This window comes from Malus sylvestris, chromosome 10 (genome assembly GCF_916048215.2).
Source record: "Malus sylvestris chromosome 10, drMalSylv7.2, whole genome shotgun sequence".
Classification (NCBI taxonomy): domain Eukaryota; kingdom Viridiplantae; phylum Streptophyta; class Magnoliopsida; order Rosales; family Rosaceae; genus Malus; species Malus sylvestris.
In genome coordinates, this window is record NC_062269.1 from 24,899,923 (window position 1) to 24,923,631 (window position 23,709).

At 35.8% G+C, this 23,709-nt stretch overlaps 2 protein-coding genes and 1 non-coding gene across 5 annotated transcripts in view; 2 read left to right on the plus strand and 1 right to left on the minus strand.

Annotated features, from left to right (window-relative positions):
* The window catches only part of LOC126585669 (pectinesterase PPME1-like), a 31,375-nt gene extending 15,564 nt beyond the window's left edge, over positions 1-15,811 (plus strand). Inside the window, exon 6 of one of the 3 annotated variants that reach the window (XR_007610617.1) lies at positions 2-11,614. Coding sequence is in view for 2 of the 3 variants with exons in the window: in XM_050250142.1 (XP_050106099.1) it covers positions 7,402-7,481 (80 nt within the window). In the remaining variant the exon portion in view is untranslated. Of the gene's footprint in view, position 1; positions 11,615-15,785 lie in introns of those variants that run through there. The other 2 variants (XM_050250145.1, XM_050250142.1) reach the window with 2 other exon arrangements.
* Positions 15,812-17,954: 2,143 nt separating this feature from the next.
* Positions 17,955-20,609, plus strand: LOC126584354 (uncharacterized). The gene is made up of 3 exons (XM_050248760.1): positions 17,955-18,813; positions 18,898-19,700; positions 19,908-20,609. The coding sequence occupies exons 1-3, from the start codon at positions 17,955-17,957 to the stop codon at positions 20,607-20,609; spliced, it is 2,364 nt and encodes a 787-aa protein (XP_050104717.1).
* On the minus strand, positions 18,507-18,611 carry LOC126588093 (small nucleolar RNA R71). Its single transcript, XR_007611322.1, has one exon. It is a non-coding gene; the product is annotated as a small nucleolar RNA R71 (small nucleolar RNA).
* Positions 20,610-23,709: the final 3,100 nt, after the last annotated feature.

Sequence of the window (23,709 nt, forward strand, 5' to 3'; positions counted from 1 at the left end):
GGAGAAGTTTGCTCTCCTTGATCTTGGGTTTGGGGTTGGTAGACCGGATGAGTAACCTGAGAGGTTGTTTCTATTGATTTTAACTTGATATTAATCAAATCATTGATCAATTCTTGTTGAGTAACGGATGAACCAGTGTCTACTGTTTTTAGTTTCCTATTGGCTAATGAATTGATTAACTCTTGATCTTGACCCATCCTATAAGTTGGTATGGATTCAGAAAAGGTCTTTTGTTCTTAACCATAATCAGCAAAACATGTTTTACAAAAAGATGTTCAAAACATTGCATCCAAATATATTTTTGCACGATGGCAAGCTATACTAAGTATTTTTGATTTTGAAATTGAATATAATTGCATCCCAGATTTTTTAATAAGAGAATTTCTGCAAGGGAAGAATGTCAGGAAACAACAGTAGCCAGAGAAGGCTTCCGGCCACTCTTCCACCTCCACCACAAGTAAAACAGGAATCTATTCTCGATTCCTCATCGGCCTTAACCATTACCAACAGATTTACTCCCTTAGGATCAACTGTAGGTCAATTCCGACCAAACTACAAAACGGCCTTAGCCAGTCCTTATGACCTATATTCATCAATGCCATTGCCTTCAACCCCTAGAACACCTAACTTTGCTAAAACATCCCCTATGTTAAGAAAAACCCAATGGAATACATTTTCAGCATCCCAAATCATATTAACAAAAAACAAACCCCAGACAAAATAGCCAAAACAATCTTACCTCCAAATTTCCATCATGTACCAACTGAACCTTTCAAAACCTTCCAATTTTATCAAGCTATTCTCTGTGAAACAGAAAGCATTGCTATCAAACCTATTTACAACACCACTCATCAAAACAAAATCCTTTACTATTCCCTCCATATCGGAAGATTTCTTACTGAACAAGAATGGGGACTCCCTCTTTATCACACTAAACAACTTCATACCCAAAATAATCTCATTTCAAACAACAAATATAGTTATTTTGACTACATTCAAGCATGGACCAATATATTTTTACACCAAACATTTGACTTTAGTCACTCTTGGTTCATCACATTTGATAAAAGTTTCAGGTTAAACTTTCTAGCACGGTTTCCCAATTGGTGGTCAGCTCACGGCCCAACAGCCAGCTTGCTACTTGAAGATCTCATGCAAATTTTGTCATCTGGTTTCCAGAAGCAATTTGACTGAAGCCGTTTCGACGACAGAATCACTCTTCTTTCGTTGTTTATAGCAAAATACAAGGTCGCTTGGATCATGAAATGGAATTATGAAATTGAAACAGGTCAAGTTTACAGAACCCGGTGGGTTAAATCGTGGGACAAATTCGATTACGGAAAAATTATCATCTTGGTCTCATCGGAATTTCCAATTGAACCTGTTACAATGGTATCTCCACCAGCAACATCAACACAAGCATTGCCAGAAATCCCAGAAAATACCCAGTCTCTATCAAACATTAGTCCTTCATCATCTTTCAAAGGAAAACAACCTAAATCATCCAGGTCCTCCAAAACATCAAGTTCGAAGAAAAAAGGGAAATCCTCACAACTATTGAAAATTGCAGATAAGCTTATCGCAGAAGCAGCTTTGCTACGCATTGATGATGAAGACCCAAGGTCAGACTCATCAGACGCTTCGTCTCAACCAGCTAAATGGGCAGATTAACAGGATGCCCAAGACCTGTATGATTTGTAAATTTCAAACATGTAATAATTTGTAATCATTTTAAAGGTTTTTACCCATGTAAATTGCACAGTAGAAGCCATGAGAATTCCACAGAAAGTAGCATAAGCAGTAGCAGCAATCATTCCGACAAGACACTATTTATGAATAGTAAAATCACTTTTTACTATTCATCCATCACTCCAGACAGCAGCAGTGTGAATCCATGGTAAAAACATCATCATTCGCCAACCTTTACAGCCTTTGGCACATGTAAACGACAAAAAGCAGTGATTCCCGGATCTCAATTATCAGACCTTTTCCTACAAAAGAAGAATTCATTCTCAGTAGAAGGGGACTCTAGTCAACATAGCTGAGACTTCTGCGAATTCTCTCATGAACAAAAGCCCTTATTTAGCTCACTTCCATTTAGCTAAAATGATTAAACACTTGTATTTTACTTTATTAAGGATGCGTGCGAGCTCCATCACCGTTTTCATCAACTGTAATTGCCAGTAGGCAAATTGTAAGTCTACATTTCAAAGTTTAATAAACTTATTTTCAAAATATATTTGCACCATTAATTTTAATTCATTATTTTCATTATGAAGAATATTTTCATAACCACTGATTTTGAATGGCATAAAATTCTTACTCACAATCAATTCATTGAGTATCTCAAATTCAAGGTAAATACAGATCAGTCTTTTGCTTTCTTCTTCCTTATAGTTTATAAAATTTGGTATGATATATGCACTCCCAATGAACATAATGACTGTAGTCTTGATTGTTGTCCTCATAATTTCTAGATAGGTTTTTCGCTCCCATTTGATATCAGAGCCAAGTGAGTGGTAATTGCATTAGCTTCTTTATAATATGCAAATCAGGTTCATATTCAAGCTTTCATTTTACAGTGTATCTTATCTGTCGGTCCTCATAGTCGTTTGTTCAACTCACCAACCAAACAGTAAGGCGTGTTCCAAACAATAAGACCCAGGAGAGGCATGAGCGGATCGTATGAGTGGGGAAGGGGTTTAGCCAGCGCACGAGGAAGATGAATCAGTATAAGTTTTCTGTATTTTGTCTGTTTGATTTATGAACTCTATGAGTAGATTATTTAGATCTAATTCAATGGCCATCACTAGCTCTAGGTCCAGTTTAGGCGTTATACCTAACATTATTAATGAAGAACAAAAACTTGATTTTCAAACTGATGAAAGTGTAGACTTTGGAGATTGGAATATCCCCAAGGTTCCAAGTAAAAATATTAACAAAAAGAAATGGTCAGTAGCCTCATTTAGAAGTGAACATTATGTCAAGACAGTTGAAAAAGCTTATGCTCTTAGTGAAGAACATGAGACTTGTCAATTGTTTTCCCCAGAACAAATCAAATCCCATAGGAAAGATGGTCATAACTACATTCATATTGGCTTGGTTCAAATAGCCGTCAAACCCTTAACACGTAGAGGACTTAACACCTCTATTTTATTATGTTTCTGAGATGTTAGATTCACTAACTTTAGTGATAGCATACTTGGTATGATTGAGTCAAGTCTTCACAATGGACCTATCTATTTTGATTGCTTTCCTGATCTTACCATAAGTCTTTCAGACCCCCATATGCTGAAAGCACTCACACTAAACATCAAAACTTCAGGATATCAAGTCCTTGAAGGAACACAACCCTTGGCATTAATTTATCAAGTCTATTACAAAGTCACTGGCACAAACATGAACATTTAGGCTTTAATTGAAAGTCCGAGAGATCATACACTTTTAATCCAAACCAATCAAGAAAATGCAAACATTAAAGTACCCAGAACCATTAGGTGGTCAGATATCAGTCTACCTTCAGATTGGTGTTTGATTAATGAAAGTCGAATAGTAGCTATCCAAAACAGTTTAGTTAATTTAGACAACATAGAACAATATTTTGACGGGACAGTCAAAATCAATTTTGATCGTCCAGCTAGAAGATCTTGTGAGTCCATTCATTGACATAAATTATTTGCTCTTTTACAGTCTATCTTGTAAGAGAGGCATGAGGTGATCCTGTAAGAGAAGTTTGCTCTCCTTGATCTTGGGTTTGGGGTTGGTAGACCGGATGAGTAACCTAAGAGGTTGTTTCTACTAATTTTAACTTGATATTAATCAAATCATTGATCAATTCTTGTTTGAGTAATGGATGAACTAGTGTATATTGTTTTTAGTTTCCTATTGGCTAATGAATTGATTAACTCTTGATCTTGACCCATCCTATCGGTTGGTATGGATCCACAAAAAGAATTCCTACTAGGATAAAATGATTTATGTGAATGAATGGACTCATAAGATCTTCTGGTTGGACGATCAAAATTGATTTTGACTGTCCCGTCAAAAGGTGGACTGATATCTGACCACTTAATGGTTCTGGGGACTTTAATGTTTGCATTTTCTTGATTTGTTTGGATTAGACGTGTATGATCCCGAGGGCTTTTGGTTAAAGCTTGGAAATTCATGTTTATGCTAGTTATTTTGTAATAGACTCTGTAGATTAATGCCAAGGGCTGTGTTCCTTCAAAGACTTGATATCTCGAAGTTTTGATGTTTAATGTGAGTGCTTTCAGCATGTGGGGGTTTGAAAAACGTATGGTAAAATATGGAAAACATTCAAAATGGATAGGTCCATTGTAAAGACTAGACTCTATCATACCAAGTATGCTATCACTAAAATTAGTGAATCTAGCATCTCGGAGACATAACAAAATAAAGGTGTTAAGTCCTCTACGTGTTAAGGGTTTGACGGCTATCTGGACTAAGCCAATATGAATGTAGTTATGACCATCTTTCCTATGGGATTTGATTTGTTCATGTGAAAACAATTAACAAGTCTCATGTTCTTTACTAAGAGCATAAGCTTTTTCAACTGTCTTAACATGATGTTCACTTCTAAATGAGGTTACTGACCATTTCTTTTTGTAAATATTTTTACTTGAAACCTTGGGGATATTCCAATCTCCAAAGTCAACACTTTCATCAGTTTGAAAATCAAGTTTTTGTTCTTCATTAATAATATCAGGAGTAACACCTAAACTGGACCTAGAGTTAGTGCTGACCATTGAATTAGATCTAAATAATCTACTCATAAAATTCACAAATCAAACAAACAAAATACAGAAAACTTATACTGATTCACCTTCCTCGTGTGTTAGCTAAACTCCTTCCCCCGCTCATGCCTCTTCTAGGACTTATTGTTTGGAACACGCCTTACTGTTTGGTTGGGGAGTTGAACAAACGACTATGAGGACCAACATATAAGATAGACTGTAAAATGAAAGCTTGAATATGAACCTGATTTGCAGATTATAAAGAAGCTAATGCAATTACCACTCACTTGACTCTGATACCAAATGGGGGCGGAAGACCTATCTACTGATTATGGTAGAAATTATGAGGATAACAATCAAGACTACAATCATTATGTTCATTGGGAATGCATATATCATACCAAATTTTATAAACTGTAAGGAAGAAGAGAGCGCAAAAGACTGATCGGTATTTACCTTGAATTTGAGATACTCAATGAATTGACTATGAGTACAAATTTTATGTCATTCAAAATCAGTGGTTATGAAAATATTCTTCATAATGAATTAAAATTAATGGCGCAGATATATTTTGAAAATAAGTTTATTAAACTTTGAAATGTAGACTTACAATTTGCCTACTGGCAATTACAGTTGATGAAAACGGTGATGGAGCTCGCAGGCATCCTTGATAAAGTAAAATACAAGTGTTTAATCATTTTAGCTGGATGGAAGTGAGCTGAATAAGGGCTTCTGTTCTTGAGAGAATTCGCAGAAGTCTCAGCTTTATTGACTAGAGTCCCCTTCTACTGAGAATGAATTCTTCTTTTGTAGGAAGAGGCCGAATGATTGAGGCCGGGAATCCTGCTGCTATCTTACTTTTGCATGGGCCAAAGGCTGTAAAGGAAGGCGAATGATGATGTTTTCATTGTGGATTCACGTTGCTTCTGCTGGAATTATGGATGAATAGTAAAAAGTGATTTTATTATTCATGAATAGTGATTTGTCAGAATGATTGCTTCTACTGCTGATGCTGCTTTCTCTTGTGAAAATCACATGGCTTCTACTGTGCGATTTACATGGGTAAAAACTTAAAATGATTACAAATTAGTACATTTTGAATTTTACAAATCAAACGGGTCTTAGGCATTCTGGTAATCTGCCCATTTGGCTGGTTGAGATGAAGCGTCTGATAAATCTGAACTTATGTCTTCATCTTCATTGCACAGTAAAGTTGCTTCTGTTATAAGGTTATCTGCCATTTTCAATAATTGTGAGGATTTCCCCTTCTTCTTTGAACTTGATGTTTGGAGGACCTGGTGATTTTGGTTGTTTTCCTTTGAAAGAGGATGAAGGACTAATGTCTGATAGAGACTGGGTATTTTCTGGGATTTCTGGCAATGCCTGTGTTGATGTTGCTGGTGGATGTTCGATTGGAATAGCTTCAATTGGAAATTTCGATGAGACTAAGCTGATGATTTTTCCGTAATCGAATTTGTCCCACCACTTTACCCAACGGGCTCTGTAAACTTGACCTGTTTTAGTCTCGTAATTTTACTTCATGATCCAAGGGACCTTGTATTTTGCCATGAACAACGAATGAAGAGTAATTCTATCGTCGTCAGGTAATAAGCTGGTTGTTGGGCCGTGAGCTGACCACCAATTGGGAAACCATGCTGGGAAGTTTAACCTAAAACTTTTTATCAAATGTGATGAACCAGGAGTGACTAAAGTCAGATGTTTGATGTAAAAATATATTGGTCCATGCTTGAATGTAGTCAAAATAACTATATTTGTTGTTTGGGATGAGATTATTTTGAGTATGAAGTTGTTTGGTATGATAGAGGGGGAGTCCTCATTCTTGTTCAGTAAGGAATCTTCCTATATGAAGGGAATGGTAAAGAATTTTCTTTTGGTGAGTGGTGCTGTAAATGGGTTTGATAGCAACGCTTTAGGTCTCATTGAGAATTGCTTGGTAATATTTGAGGGTTTTGAAAGATTCAGTTGGTATGTGATGGAAATTTGGGGGCAAGATGATTTTGGCTATTTTTTCTAGGGATTGTTTTTTGTCAATATGACTTGGTATGTTGAAAGGTATTCCATTGGATTTTTTCTTGACATATGGAGATGTTTTAGCAAAGCTAGGTGTTCTGGTGGTCGAAGGTGATAGCATGGAAGAGTAAGGGTCATATGGACTGGCTAAGGCCGTTTAGTAGTTTGGTCGGAATTAACCTACAGTTGATCCTAGGGGAAATCCTAAAGGAGTAAATCTGTTGGTAATGGCTAGAACCAATGATGAGGAATCGGGAATAGATTCATGTTTTACTGGTGGTGGAGGTGGAAGAGTGGCTGGGAGCCTTTTCTGGCTACTGTTGTTCCCTGACATTCTTCCCCTGTAGAAATTCTCTTGTTAAAAAATCTGGGATGCAATTATGGTTGCCTTTAATGTATTCAATTTCAAAATAAAAAATACTTAATATTTCTTGCCATCGTGCAAAAATCTGTTTGGATGCAATATTTTGAACATCTTTTTGTAAAACTTGTTTTGCAGATTTGCAATCGAGTCTGACAAAAAACTTTTGATTTAATAAATCATCTTGAAATTTGCTAATGCATAATACAATAGATAATATCTATTTCTTAATAGTACTATAATTAGTTTGTGCAGGATTCCAAATGTTTGAATGGAAACGAAAAATTTGTTCAGGGGATTCGGAAGAAGTTTTTTGCTTGAGGATACCTCTATAACCGATATCTGATGCATCAGTTTCAACTATTTTAAAAAAGTTGGGAGTTGAAATACGAAGACAGGACAATGTCTTAACATGAGTTTTGATCTGTTTGACTATAGAAGTATGAATGGTAGACCATGCTGAAGGATTATCTTTGAGACGATCACTGCTGACGAAGATGAGGATAGAATTCTGAAACATAGTTTAATGATCCGAGGAATCTTTGCAACTGGGTTTTGTCAGTAATCTGATATGGGAATTTATCAGCAAATTGAATGACTCAATTTATAGGTTGAATGGTAGATTGGTGGATATTGTATCCTAAAAACCTAATATTAGTCTAAAACAGTTTGATCTTGGAAGTAGAAACAACTAAATCCATTGGACTTAATTATTCTAGCAAACAAATGCAAATGTTTCCAATGTTCATCTATTGACTTTAAATAAATAAGAACATCATCAATATAAACAATCGAAAAATGACTATATTGATTAAAAATCTCATTCATAATATTTTGAAATTTACTTGGAGCATTCTTAAGGCCGAAAGGCATTACATTCCATTTATAATGTCCAAAAGGAGTTACAAAAGTTGTTTTGTATTTATCAGATTCATGTATTTGAATTTGCCAAAAGCCTTATTTCATATCAAATTTTGAAAAAACAACTGCTTGTGAAAGCCTTTTGATTAAATCTCTTTTGTTGGGAATTGGATACCGAATCCATTCCAAAACTTCATTCAAAGGTTTATAGTTAATAACTAATTGGGGAGTTCCTCTTTCTAATTCTGCGTTTTTCTGAACATAAAATGCAGGGCATGACCATGGTGACTTACTTTTCCTAATGATACATTTATTAAGAAGTTCTTGGATTTCTGTTTTGCAGAATTCCATGACTTCTTGACTCAGTTGGATTGCTCTGGCCTTAGTAGGTATTTTAGACTCATTAAACTCCTTTATGTAAGGAAGTTTAACAATGTGTTGTTTTCGGTGCCAAAAGACATTAGGAATATCAAAACAGACTTCATTAATAAGTTTCTTTTGGAAATTATTAATAGTTTCTAACAAAGACTTATTTGTTAGCTATTCTTCTATTCGTTTGTGATTAATTTCTTCTTTCAAGAAATTAATGTGTTGTGACTTATTAGTGATAATACTAATAGTTTTTGAAATATTGTTTTTCTGTAAATGTCTTAGTTTTTTGAGATATGTTTCTAGGCAGAACTCAAACGTGACATTTTGTCCTAAGACTCTGGTGGTAATCCTATTGTGATGAACCTTAAAAGGATATATGAGTGCCAAAAAAAGGAGACCTAATATGACTGGATCAGAAATATTTTTTTATTAAAACAAATGGTGTTTTAAAACAAATGTTGTTTTGGCAAACATGCGCTTTAGGAATCTCATAATTTAATTGTATTGGTGGCTGGTTTGCAGCACTGAGTATTTCCGTTGACTTATGAAAATACTTAGTAGGTATTAACCCTTCTTGAATACAATTCAAGTATGCACCCGAATCAATCAAAGCAATTGTTTCTAATTGAAAATCTTTGATTATTATCTTAATTTTAGAATACCATTTATGGATTCTTATCTTGTCTAAAAGACTTAAAACTAGATTCTATGTGGATTGAGAACCTGACTCAGAAATGGAGGAAGAACGGTCAAGTTCTTCTTCGTGAGGGTTGACTAATAAGTGTGTTGAAACCTTACTGAGTTGTGTTATGACCTCTAAGTTTTCATACTTTAGAAGTTTAATTTCTTCTTTGATTTTATTTACTTCAAATTGAAGATATTTGAACGTGATTTCTTTCTTAGACTTATTAAACCTTTCTAAGGTTGTGCTAAGAGAGATTTTTGGAATTGATTGAATTTGGCTACTGCCAGGTGAGTCTGAAGAAACTAACTTCTTTAGTTTCTTGAGATAAAAAGATTTAAGTTCAGGGTCATCGACTTTACTTATTAATTCAAGTAGAAAATCTTCTTGTTCTTCTTGGTTATTAAGGATTGAGATTTTGTTACAACAAGCATCGGTATATCCGACCTTGATGTTTGGAGATGAGCTATTGCTCGATGAAATATTACCAGAAGAGGATAATTCCAAATCATCTTCTGATTGACTATGGTCTGTGTCTTTTAATTCCAAAACTTGGATTAACTGAAGTTTCTCTTCCTCAGAGATCTTCAATTGGTTAATAGTTTTCTTTACTCGACACTTGTTGGCGTAATGGCCAAATTTTCCGCACTTGTTGCATTTACCCTTTTGGGTTTGGTCTTTGGTTTGAAATTTCTTGGAAGATTTCTTCTTCCATTTAGAATGTTTGGGTTTTTCATAAAATTCATTTCTTTCAAATTTTTTTTTTTATATTTGTTATATTTATGATGTCTTCTGGAGTATTTGGTTGGATACCTATTGTAAGTATATGACCTTTTCTTTTTGTTGGAAGGAGCAATAGGAGGTAATCCATATTGTTCACAGAACGTTCCTAATTCATATTTAGCGATGGATTTGTCTTTATTAACTTGTTTTGAAATTTTCATATCTATACACATTTTCAAGCCTTCATTCTGGATAATATTTATTATATTTCCATAAGTAAGGGTATGATATGGTATGATACCATCTTCGTTTACTAAAACATTTCTGATTTTATGTGCAAAAATATTTGGTAATCCATTTATAAATTTTTCTTTCCAAAATGGTTGATTACTGTCTTCTCTGAGCATGACTCTAGACATGAACACATCTTTGTACCATCTAAAGTCGCTTAGAGTTGGACATCTCAGATTGTTGAGTTGATCATGGATCCTAGAGGTGACATTACTAGGTGTTCCTATGAAATGTTCTATGATTGTGAAAATTAGTGTGTTAACTACGTCAGGGACGCCTTGTCTTATTTGTTCATCAAAAATAGGTAATCCTTCATCTTTTTTAATGGCATTTAATATTTCATTTCTGGATTGTTCAGTGAAATGTTTTTCCCACCAGGAATGTAGCATTCCTGTAAATCCAGTGACCAAAAGGTCGACAACTTGAGGTTGGCTGAGATTATGGTTGGTAATGTAGCTATTAGCAACCATAGAGATATGTTGAAGTTTGTTAAGGAGTTCTTGTTCTGACAAACCATCTATATTCCATTCATAAAGTTTATCAAAAGAGACAGAAAATTGATTTTGAATGTTTCTTTCTTCAAATTGGATATCAGGAGGAGTTGGTCTGGGATACCAGTTTTTAGTGAGGGATGTTGGATTAACACGCTTGTTGTTAATCCCTTTGAGTTCGAGGTTTTGAAAAGCTTGTTCAACTTTTCGAATAGAATCTGAATCACTTTCTGACTCAGAGGAGGATGAAGATATTTCTGAACGAGTGTCATTAGGGTGTTTTAAAACATGAACTGTTTTTTCCTTTTTTAATTCTAATAGAAGTTGATCTATTTTTTGGCTTGTGGAGGTTGAGGATGCTTTCAAAGCTACTGCCTTTGAAGAAGAATTTGGGAAATTAACCAGAGGGTTTTCTCTGATTGAAAACTTTGGCTAAGAGAGTTTGTCAATTTTAGTTTCAATTTTATCAAGTTGTTTACCAATAGTATGAAGACTTTGATTGGTAAAATTGTTTTGTTCAATGATGGGTTCAGTTCTTGCATCTTCTTTTGGAGTTTTAAAAGGAGTTGCCGGAATCTGCTTATTAGCAGTTGTGATGAGAATAGTTTCTTGTGGTGGATGACCTGAAGAGATAATAGTTTTGTCTTCTTTAAGCCAGTTTTCTTTGGTTATTACCTCGAGTTTTTTATCAGACTCGTAGTACTTCTCGATATAATCGAAGAAAAATACTTCAAATCTATAGGTTTCCATGAATTCATTCCATTTTTTTATAAATTTCTGATTTTTCTTGTTGGGTGTATTTGTTTCGGAAAATATTCCTTCGTGAAATATTCTCTTCGGCTACAATATCAGCATTGAGACTTCTGCGAATTCTCTCAAGAACAGAAGCCCTTATTCAGCTCACTTCCATCCAGCTAAAATGATTGAACACTTGTATTTTACTTTATCAAGGATGCCAGCGAGCTCCATCACCGTTTTCATCAACTGTAATTGCCAGTAGGCAAATTGTAAGTCTACATTTCGAAGTTTAATAAACTTATTTTCAAAATATATTTGCACCATTAATTTTAATTCATTATTTTCATTATGAAGAATATTTTCATAACCACTAATTTTGAATGACATAAAATTCTTACTCACAGTCAATTCATTGAGTATCTCAAATTCAAGGTAAATACCGATCAGTCTTTTGCTCTCTTATTCCTTACAGTTTATAAAATTTGGTATGATATATTGATCGGATGATATTTATATATATTTTTACTTCGAATTCACTCATCTTTTCTTAGTTAGTTCCTTATATTTTTAATCTATTTACGTTATTTTTATGTTTTTAGGATTTGTTATGCAAAGAAAATAAAAATAGCACAAATGAGTTTTAAATAATAAACAGAAAGAATATTGGTTTTATTTTTGGATTGGGTTTTATTTTGGTTTATTTTGATTTATTGTGTTTGTAGGAGAAGAAAGTGGAAAGCACTGAGAAATTAAATAGAAAAACGTGGGACGGACAGACTGCAAAGGGAATAAGTGGCAGGTCCAAAGCTAGGCGTGAAAGCTGCTTTGCAGCTGGTCAGCAGATGGGATGGAATAAAAATATGAAGTGAAAACAGGAAAGAAAAAGAGAAACAAATAAAATAAAGGAAAGAAAGATAGCAAGGCAGAAACGTGAAAGCAGGTGGGGGCTGACGTGGAGAAAAGGGACGGTCAGAATTGATGCAAGAATAAAATCAAGAAGTACATGCTTGGTTGTCGAGGTAGGCAGCTCGAGCTTCATTTTTGGTGGAGGGAGGAAAATAATAAAAGGAGGGAAAGAGGTCAGAAGACAGGGGGGTCTTGGAGCGGGAGAAGGGAGCTGCCCTTTGGGCAGCTCGCAGAAGGTCAGAAAGGAGAGTAGCTGCCTTGGCAGCTGGGGGGGAGAGACGTGGAGATACGGGGGAGATGTGAAAGAAGAGTTGCCATTTGGCAGCTGGAGCTGGAGGGCAAGTGAAAGCTGCTTGGCAGCGTGCAGCATGCCAGGAGAGAAGTGACGCAGGGAGAGGACCGAGAGGAGAGTGCTGCCATTGGGCAGCTTGAGGAAGGGAAGTCAGTGGCGAGGAGAAGAGAGTCCAGAGACGCAGGGTGAGGGGAGGTCACAAGCTGCCTTTGGCAGCGTGACTGGCAGAACACGGAGACTTGCGCGGAGACTTGCGGGGAGACTTGCGAGGAGCTGCCTTGCGCGAGAGGACAGAGAGAGAAGGCGGGAGCAGCGTGAGCCTCAGCAGGGGTTCAAAGAGCACGGACAGAAACAGAAGCAGCAAGCTTCTCCTCTTTCGGTTAAAACTTTCCAACTTATATTTTACTTTTGGTTAAATGTTTTAATAATGTGTAATTAAATTTTATTTTGGCTAGAGGTTAATTCAAAGCCATGAATATATTTGTAATATGAATTGATTACCTTCGGTTGTGATTTCATAAGTTGTGATTTCAATTTACTTATCTGTTCGTATAAAAACTGATTTGTGTATGTTGGTTGAGAGTGCACGCTTAATTTACATGCATGAATTTGACGCTAGAATATAAGGGAATTTCACCTAATCGTTATGAACTTATATTCATAAGTAGTGAAGGTTGCTAGTCACAATCACGTTAAGTAAATTCTTGGCATAAGTTTCATGCAAATCATAGTAACGAGTGTCTCGTCAATGCTTATGTTTTTCATAGAACTTATTGATTCTTGCTTGTATCTCTATTATGCAACTCATGTAGGGAATGTTTTGGGTTGTCGTATGCAATCATCCAACCCAATAACTTGTGGAAAAACTGAGGGTTAATTTAAGCGTACCTAATTAACTTGGGGCATTGAAATTTACAATTTATTAAATGAACAACTGGAAATCATTTTGTATGCAAGTATAACATGTGTGGAGAAGAACCCTCTAGCTAGTCCGTCATTTATCATTTTACCTTAATTTTATGTTTTTGTCAATTCTGTAATTTAATTAAGTTTAATTTACTTTTCATCAAAACCAAACACCCATCCATTATTAAATTATATTATTTATTTAGTTTTCTTTATTGTTAGTCTTTTAATTTAATTTCCGTCCATTTCAGTTCCTAGTGTTTAATTTAATTGTTTTCATTATTTTGAGTCATTTTAAGTGTGTTTCGAGTTATTAGAGTTTTTAGCCTAGTTTTGTGTCCTTGAGTCTTATTTAATATTTTTAAGTTAATTTAATAGATTAGCAATCCCTCCTAATCCCCGGCCTAGAACGATACCCTACTTACATCTATACTACAATTGTCAAAAAGAGGGTTTAATTTGTGTGTCAAGTAATTTACGCATCATATATGCACTATATATGTATACATATGTGTACATATATACATATATGTATATATGTACACATGTACACATATGTATATGTATATATACATAGTACTTACATAAGTCAACCGAAATACTTAGCACTGCTAACCTGTCACCAATGCAATTAAAATATGAAATACCTAGAGCACATATTTGCCAAACTAATGTTTGTTTTAAAACCCTATTTGTTTTAATAAAAAACATTTCCGATCCTGTCATCTTAGGACTCTCTTTCATAGCATTCATATATCCTTTTAAGGTTCATCATAATAAGATTACTACAAAAAATTTAGAACAGAAAGTCACATTTGAGTTCTGCATGGAAACAGATCTAAAAAAATTAAGACATATTCAAAGGGATAGCACATCGCGATCTATTAATTTAATCACTCACAAATCACAACAAATTAATTTCTTAAAAGAAGAAATTAATCATAAAAGAATTGAAGAATAGCTAATAAATAAATCTTTGTTAGAAACCATTAATAATTTTCAACTGAAACTTGTTAATAATATCTGTTCTGATATTCCCAACGTCTTTTGGCACCGCAAACAACACATTGTTAAACTTCCTTACATAAAGAAGTTCAATGAATCAAAAATACCAACCAAAGCTAGACCTATTTAAATGAGTCAAGAAGTATTGGAATTCTGCAAGACAGAAATACAAGAACTTCTTAATAAGGGAATTATTAGGAAAAGTAAATCTTCATGGTCATGCCCTGCATTTTATGTTCAAAAGAACGCATAATTAGAAAGAGGAACTCCTATATTAGTTATTAACTATAACCCTTAAATGAAGTTCGGAATGGATTCGTTATCCAATCCCTAACAAGAGAGGTTTAATAAAGAGACTTTCTCAAGTAGTTATTTTTTCAAAATTTAATATGAAATCAGGTTTTTGGCAAATCCAAATTCATGAAGATGATAAATATAAAACAACTTTTGTAACCCCTTTTGGTCACTATGAATGGAATGTAATGCCTTTCGGCCTTAAGAATGCTCCCAGCGAATTTCAAAATATTATGAATGAAATTTTTAATCAGAATAGCCATTTTTCAATTGTTTATATTGATGATGTTCTTATTTACTCAAAATCAATAGACTAACTTTGGAAACATTTGCATTTGTTTGCTAGAATAATTAAGTCCAATGAATTAATTGTCTCTGCATCTAAAATTAAATTGTTTCAAACCAAAATCAGGTTTTTAGGATACAATATCTATCAATCTACCATTCAACCTATCGATAGAGTTATCCAATTTGCTGACAAATTTCCTGATCAGATTACTGATAAAACTCAACTTCAACAATTTCTTGGTTCCCTAAATTATGTTTCTGAATTTTATCCTCATCTTCGTCAACAATGTAAATCATTATTTGATCGTCTCAAAGATAATCCCCGTCATGGTCTACCATTCACACTTCTATTGTCAAACAAATTAATCTCATGTCAAGACTTTACCTTGCCTTGGCATTCCAACTCCCAACTCATTTAAAATAGTTGAAACTGATGCATCTGATATAGGTTATGGAGGTATCCTCAAGCAGTCAACTTCTTCCGGATCTTCTAAACAAATTGTTCGTTTCCATTCAGGAGTACATAATCTAGCACAACGTAACTATAGTAATATTAAGAAAGAAATATTATCTATTGTATTATGCATTAGTAAGTTCCAAGATGATTTATTAAATCAAAAATTTTTAGTCCGTGTCGATTGCAAATCTGCAAAAGGATGTTCAAAACATTGCATCAAAACAAATTTTTGCATGATGGCAAACCATATTAAGCATTTTTGACTTTGATATTGAAAACATTAAAGGCAGCCATAACAGCATCCCCGATTTCTTAACCAGAGAATTTTTGCAGGGGAAGAATGAGCAATAGCCAGAGAAGACTTCTTGCCACTTTACCACCACCACCACCACTAGTAAAACAGGAATCTATTCCCGATTCCTCATCGGCCTTAGCCATTATCAACCGTTTCACTCCCTTAGGTTCCATAATAGGTAACCTTAGGCCAAACTACCATCAACCTCGACCAAATTATCAAACGGCATTAGCCAGTCTTTATGATCCTTATTTATCAATGTCATCTCCTTCAACACCCAGGACACCTAGCTTTGCTAAAACATCTTCTTATGTTAAGAAAAATCCAATGGAATACCTCTTCAGCATCCCTTGCAATATTGATAAAAAGCAATCCCCAAATAAAATAGCCAAAATTTTTCTTCCACCAAATTCTCATCATCTTCCAACTGAATCTTTCAAATCCCTCAAATACTACCAAGCCATTCTTAGTGAGACAGAAAGCATTGCTATAAAACCAATCTTTAGCAATACCCATGAAAATAAAATCCTTTACCATTCTCTTCTCATTGGGAAATTTCTTACCAAACTAGAATGGGGAATCCCCTTTTATCAAACTGATGAGTAGATTTTATATTATATATTTTACCCTAATCTTAGTATATTTTGGTTAATATATTGGAAGAATTTTGATACTTTGAATTGTATTTTCAATATAGGACTTTCGACTTCCTCTGGAGCAAAACAGGACCAAATGGACGAATTTTGGAGTAATTCCAGTTGGAGGACGTTCATGAGTCACTTAGCTTGATCGTATCAAAATTTGGGATTTTTCCACCAAGCAGTTATTTTCTGGCGATGAAATAAAGAAGCAGTGCGCAGTGCTGGAAAGTGACGTTTTTGGGCTTAAATGACGTTTTTGGAGCCCAAGATGACCTCGGATGGGTTCGTGGCCTTCTGGAAAAGTGTTCAGAATATTCCAAACATCAAATCCAGCTATATTGGGCCAGTTTTGGAGCAGTTTTTGGGCCAAAACGTGGCTGTTCAGATTTTAGACGAATTTTACTATTTTTATTTAGGGTTTTTATTAATTTTAGTTTGCTAGGGTTTTTGTGGGGGCTTAGCATATATATTGCTTGGCCGTCTACAGTTTTAGGGTACGCTTTATTTTATGCAATACTGGAGACAGAGAGGAGTGCTAGGGTTTTGAAGATTTTCTACTTGAAGGTGTTTTCAATCTTTTTCTTAAGAATATTTTCTATGATTTCAATTATGAATATGCGGAACTAATTTCTTTTGCTAGGGCGAAGCCTTGAGCCTTAGCATGAATATGTGATTTTTATTAAATTTCTTATGATTGATTGCATGCGTACTTTGAATTGTTAATCACCGGGATAAAAACTATCTAATTGTCTTAATGCCTGATCACCATTAGGATCTTTAGAAAAGTAATTTGATGCAATTTTGGTCGAAAGGTTCCCTGAAATTGACGCTGGCTTCTTGTGATTAATAATTGTAATTTCTCTTAGGATGAATATCACGTCTTAAGGATTGCATGGTTTTTCAAAGGATTTTCATAAAGCATAATGAGTCTTTCATGTTTAGATTTGATCCGAACGTCCGGACAGGTTGCATGTTAGATATACGTTCTATGTTGGAGGTTCCAAGTAGAATATGAATTAGGAAAATCTAACCTTCAAAGTGGCATGTGTAGATCATAAGTAATTGGTAAAAATTCATAGGATTGCTAGGTGATGGTGGAACCCTAGTGCTTTCTTAATTTGATTTTCTCAAAACTGTTTTTTTCTCTCTAGCTCTAATATTGCAGATTGTTTATTTTAATTCATTAATTTCGTTTTTATTTTAATTAGGTTTTAAAATCAATCACTTCAATTTCTACTTTACAATCATTAATTGGAATCTGATTTGTTTCGAATTATTTAATAATCCCTGTGGAGAATGACCTTGCGAGATCCGTTTATACTACAATAACCTTGTGATTCTTGCAAGTAAAATAGGAGGTTTTTATCGCATTCACATAAGCAGTAAAAATCCTATCAAGAAAATGGCGCCGTTGCCGGGGATTATTTAAAATAATCCCTACGAATCAGATTTTCAATTAGTATTGCTGTTTATACATATATAAAAAAAAAAAAACAAAAAAATATTTAATTTTCGTTTTCATCTATTTTTACAGATTACAACAGTACAGATTTCAGAAATCTGTGCATGGTCAGCACCCGTTCAACAGTGCAAAAATTGATTCCACTTGATCCAGAATTTGAGCAGCATTTAAGGAGGAAACGCAGAGAGCAAAATTTGCAGCGGGTTCGTCCTCTGCAGGAGAGGTTTCTGGAATCAGTCTTTTCTGGGGACCTGCACAACAAAGAAAAAATGGCGTTTATAATTCCAGAGGCAGGTCTGCCCCTGGGTGATTCACTGACTGCCCATACCACAAATATACCCAGTTGCATCACATATCCGGCAGTGGAGGAAGGGACTGCATTTGAAATAAAACAGCACATGTTGAATATTCTACCTACGTTTCATGGGTTGTCATCTGATGATCCTAACATGCACATTGCGGAATTTTTAATGGGTTGCAAAAACATTTTGGTGAGGGGATTTTCAGCCGAATCTATTAAGCTGCGGTTGTTTCCATACACTTTAAAAGATCAGGCAAGGAGATGGCTCCTTACACTCCCATCTGGAAGCATTACAACTTGGGCCCAACTCAGTGAAAAATTTCTAAACAAGTATTATCCGGCTTCTAAGACCCTTGACATGAGAACTCAGATTTTATCGTTCGCCCAAAAACCAAATGAAGAGTTTCATGAGGCGTGGGAGCGATTTAAGGAGTTGATTAGAAAATGTCCACATTCGGGTATTAACACTACTGATCAAATGCACATATTTTTCAGAGGGTTGAATATGACAACAAAAACTCTTGTCAACGCTTCATGCGGAGGTACGTACAAAGACAAAAATGCACAAGAGGCTTGTTTGTTATTTGAAAAAATGGCAGAAGATACTCAGCAGTGGGCAGTGGAGCAGCCACAATCTAGGTTAGCTTTTGAGATGTCTACTGGTTCTCCATATGTTACAGCACAAATTGAAAAAATGGAGAAAAGGCTTGACGCAAAATTTGACATGTTAATACAAAGAATGCCAGGTTCTCAAGTTGCTGTACAGCAGCCCTTGCAAGCTGCCTGCAGCATTTGCAACATGATAACTCACGATTTTATGAGCTGCCCACATAAAGATGTTTCACCAGATTTTACAGCAGAGCAGGTTAATGCATTTAACAATTTCCAGCGGCCCAGATATGACCCATATTCTAATTTCTACAACCCCGGATGGAGAAATCATCCAAATCTAAGGTGGGACAAGGAACAGCACACTAGGCCTCAATTTCAACAGCAGGTACAGCAACCTGCTGCACCTAAGGCGGCTTGGGAGGTTGCGATTGAAAAATTGGCAAATACTACCACTCAAGAAATTCAAAATCTGCAGGCATCAATGAAAAACATGGAAAAACAAATGGGGCAGATTGCTTTGCAGGTTTCCGGAAGGGCACCAGGTACATTTCCCAGTCAAACCGAACCAAATCCTAGGGGAGGTGCAGATTGCAAGGCAGTTAGAGTTCTACGTTCCGGAAAAAGTTTTGATAACAGGGATGAAAATTGCAACCAAAATTCGCGGATGACTTCACAGCCAAAAACAGATTCGGGGAATGTTGAAAAATCTGCCAATTCAAAAGATTATGACCAGACAGTGAACAGTTCCGAAAATGGTGCAAATATTGTTGAGGATCGTGTTTATGAGCCATCTATGCCTTATCCCGAGCGATTGAAGCCTAAAGTTAAAGATCAACAATTGACAGATTTTATGAAGACTTTGTCTAAGGTTCAGATTAATCTACCGTTAATTGAAGCCATCAAGAACATTCCGTCTTATGCCAAGTTTTTAAAGGATGTTTGCACAAAGAAAAAGAAGCTTGTTGATTTTGAGAAAGTAATTCTTACAGAACAGTGCAGCGCTGTTCTGCTTCACAAATTGCCCCCAAAGAAACAAGATCCAGGGAGTTTTACAATTTCATGCACAATTGGAAATTCTCATTTTAAACATGCTTTAATTGACTTAGGTGCTGGTATTAATTTAATGCCTTTTTCTGTTTTTCAGAGACTAGGACAAGGAGAAATCAAGCCAACTTCAGTTATTCTACAACTAGCGGACCGATCAGTTGCTTATCCAAGGGGTATTATAGAAGACCTAATTATTAAAGTGGATAATCTCTACCTTCCTGCAGATTTTGTGATTTTGGATATGGATGAAGATATGCAAACACTGATTATTTTGGGGCGTCCCTTCATGGCTACAGCCAGAACGTTAATTGATGTAGAGGCTGGGACACTTACACTTAGAGTGCAAGATCAATCTGTTGTGTTCAGTTTATTTGAAGCTACCAAAAGGCCAGGTGATGTGCATGACTGTATACGTGTTGATGTGCTTGACAGCATATTACATGCTGAAATTATGTCACGTTTGACATCTGATCCATTGTTAAATGTGTTGCACGGGTTTGAGAATAAATATACAGAAGATGAAGAGGTTTTTGAGTATGTTTCAGCTTTGGAAAGTGTTCCTTTTCAACCTCCACGTTGGAGGCACGTTTTTGAAAGTTTGGGGGAACCCAAAAAGCTATTGCAACCTTCTAAGGTACAGCCACCTAAACTGGAGTTAAGGGTGCTTCCAGAACACTTGAAATATGCTTACTTGGGTGCAGATTCTTCGCTGCCAGTTATTATAGCTGCTGATTTATCATCAACAGAGGAAGATAAATTGTTGCGCATTTTAAGGAGTCATCAAGATGCAATTGGCTAGACTATAGCTGACATTAAAGGGATCAGCCCTACAATTTGTATGCACAAAATTCTGATGGAGGATGGAGTAAAACCTGCCATTGACGCACAACGTCGGTTAAATCCGATTATGAAAGAAGTGGTTCGTAATGAAGTTATGAAACTTCTAGATGCTGGGATGATCTATCCCATTTCAGATAGTAAGTGGATTAGTCCAACTCAAGTGGTGCCTAAGCGTTCTGGTATTACAGTTGTGAAAAATGATAATAATGAACTTGTGCCTACTCGCTTGACTACTGGGTGGCGTATGTGCGTTGATTATAGAAAGATCAATGCCGGAACTAGAAAAGATCATTTTCCATTGCCTTTCATTGATCAAATGTTGGAAAGGTTGGCTGGTCGTGCTTTCTACTGTTTCTTGGATGGCTATTCAGGGTACAACCAGATTCCTGTTGCCCCTGAGGATCAAGAAAAGACAACCTTTACTTGTCCTTTTGGGACTTTCGCATATAGAAGAATGCCTTTTGGTTTGTGCAATGCGCCTGCTACGTTTCAGCGTTGCATGATGAGCATATTTACCGGGTTAGTTGAACATGTAGTTGAGGTATTTATGGATGATTTTTCTATTTTTGGGGATTCTTTTGACCAATGTTTGCAGAATTTATCTTTAGTTCTGGACAGATGCATTAAGACCAACCTGGTTTTAAACTGGGAAAAGTGTCATTTCATGGTTAGGCAGGGAATTGTCTTGGGCCACTTGATTTCTAATAGGGGTATTGAAGTTGATAAGGCTAAAATTGATGCAATTGAAAAGTTGCCACCCCCGACAACTGTTAAGAGTGTTCGATCTTTTCTTGGGCATGCCGGGTTTTATAGACGGTTCATCAAGGATTTCTCCAAGATTAGCCGACCCTTGTGTAATTTATTGGCTAAAGACGCCCCTTTCATTTTTTATGAGGCTTGTTTGGAGGCCTTCAAGAAGTTAAAGACACTCCTCACTACAGCACCCATTATTGCAGCTCCTAATTGGAGCTTACCTTTTGAACTGATGTGTGACGCATCAGATTATGCAGTGGGGGCAGTTCTTGGACAGCGGACAGATAAACATCCCTAAGTTATTTATTATGCTAGTCGAACCCTCAATGATGCACAACTAAACTATGCTACCACAGAAAAAGAATTGTTGGCAATTGTTTTTGCATTGGAAAAATTTCGTTCGTATTTAGTTGGGGCTAAAGTGATTATTTATACAGATCATGCAGCTTTGAAATATTTGTTGTCTAAGAAAGATGCTAAGCCTCGATTGATACGTTGGATTCTTTTATTGCAAGAGTTTAACTTAGAAATCAGAGATAAAAAGGGTCGGGAAAATGTGGTGGCTGACCATTTGTCTAGATTAACTATTAACACATCGTCAGAAGAGGATTCCCTTCCACTGAGGGAGAGTTTTCCAGATGAACAGCTATTTGCAGTCCAATTCCGTACACCATGGTTTGCTGATATGGTTAATTATTTGGTTAAAGGGGTGGTGCATCCAGATTTAACGTTGCAGCAGAAAAAGAAGTTTCTTTCTGACGTGAAGCATTATTTCTGGGATGAGCCATATCTATTTAAGTATTGCCCAGACCATATTATTCGCAGATGTATTCCTGAAACCGAACAGGAAAGTGTTTTAAGGTTTGCTCATCATTTTGCTTGTGGGGGACATTTTGGGCAGAAAAGAACAGCAGAAAAATTTTTGCAGAGTGGGTTATTTTGGCCTACACTTTTTAAAGATGCATACAATTGGTGCAAGGCTTGTGATAGATGTCAAAGAGTCGGCAACCAGTCCAAAAGGAATGAGATGCCCCAGCAAAGTATTTTGATTGTTGAATTATTTGATGTTTGGGGTATTGATTTCATGGGACCATTTCCATCGTCCCATGGAAACCAATATATTTTGGTTGCTGTGGAGTATGTTTCTAAGTGGGTCGAGGCCATTGCAGCACCAACTAATCAGGGATCAGTAGTCCTGAGGTTCCTCCAAGGGGTTATATTTCCGCGTTTTGGAATTCCACGCGTTATTCTTAGTGATGGGGGGAAGCACTTTATTAATAAGCCATTTGCTAATTTGTTGGCAAAATATGGAATTAATCATCGTGTGACTACACCTTATCATCCACAGACATCTGGTCAAGTGGAAGTTTCAAACAGAGAATTAAAACGCATTTTGGAAAAAACAGTTGGTTCTACACGAAAAGATTGGAGTTTAAAATTAAATGATGCGTTGTGGGCCTACAGAACAGCTTATAAAACTCCTATTGGGATGTCCCCATTTCGACTCGTTTATGGAAAAGCATGTCATCTACCTATGGAGCTTGAGCATAAGGCGTACTGGGCAATTAAAGAGTTAAATTTTTCATATGACTCAGCTGGAGAGCAACGTAAATTGCAGCTCAATGAGCTGCAGGAAATTCGTCTGGGTGCTTATGAAAGTTCTCGCATCTACAAGGACAGAACTAAGGCATTTCATGATAGTCAAATTTTACGGAAAGAATTCCAGCCAGGGCAAAAGGTGTTGCTATTCAGTTCAAGGCTAAAGTTGTTTCCAGGGAAATTGAAATCTCGCTGGATTGGGCCGTATTTGGTTACTAAAATCTTTCCTCATGGGGCAGTTGAAATATCTAATGGGGCTCAAGGCAACACATTCAAGGTGAATGGTCACAGGCTGAAACCATACGTGGAGTCGCCATTTGATACGGCATACGAGTATTTGACTCTGAAGGCACCAGTGATCTAGCCACCAGACTTCCGCAACGTCTAGCTACAGACTTAAAATAAAGCGCTTATTGGGAGGCAACCCAATTTTTTTTTTCTAAACTCTTTCCTAATTTTAATTTTCGTTTGATTTCCTCTTTAATATTAAAAAAAAACATACATAAAACAAAATATATAAAAATAAAAAAAAAATAAAAATACAAAAAAATATAAAAAAATTTTGAAAAACAAAAATGGAAGATTGCATATTGATTTTATTTACCCAGTTTATTTGATTTTATTTTCATTTTTTGACGCATATTGGTTAATTGTAGGTTGCGAACGTGGAAAATAAAGCGCGTCCTATGCTGGAATCCTGCACCCAG

Bases quoted from the DNA above. Each gene is read 5' to 3' on its own strand.
- LOC126584354 (XM_050248760.1), top strand. From the start codon at position 17,955: ATGGTCAGCACCCGTTCAACAGTGCAAAAATTGATTCCACTTGATCCA. The intron at 18,814-18,897 runs GTTCTCCATATG...AAAGAATGCCAG, and splicing joins AGCTTTTGAGATGTCTACTG to GTTCTCAAGTTGCTGTACAG. The intron at 19,701-19,907 runs GTTTGCACAAAG...TCTGTTTTTCAG, and splicing joins ATGCCAAGTTTTTAAAGGAT to AGACTAGGACAAGGAGAAAT.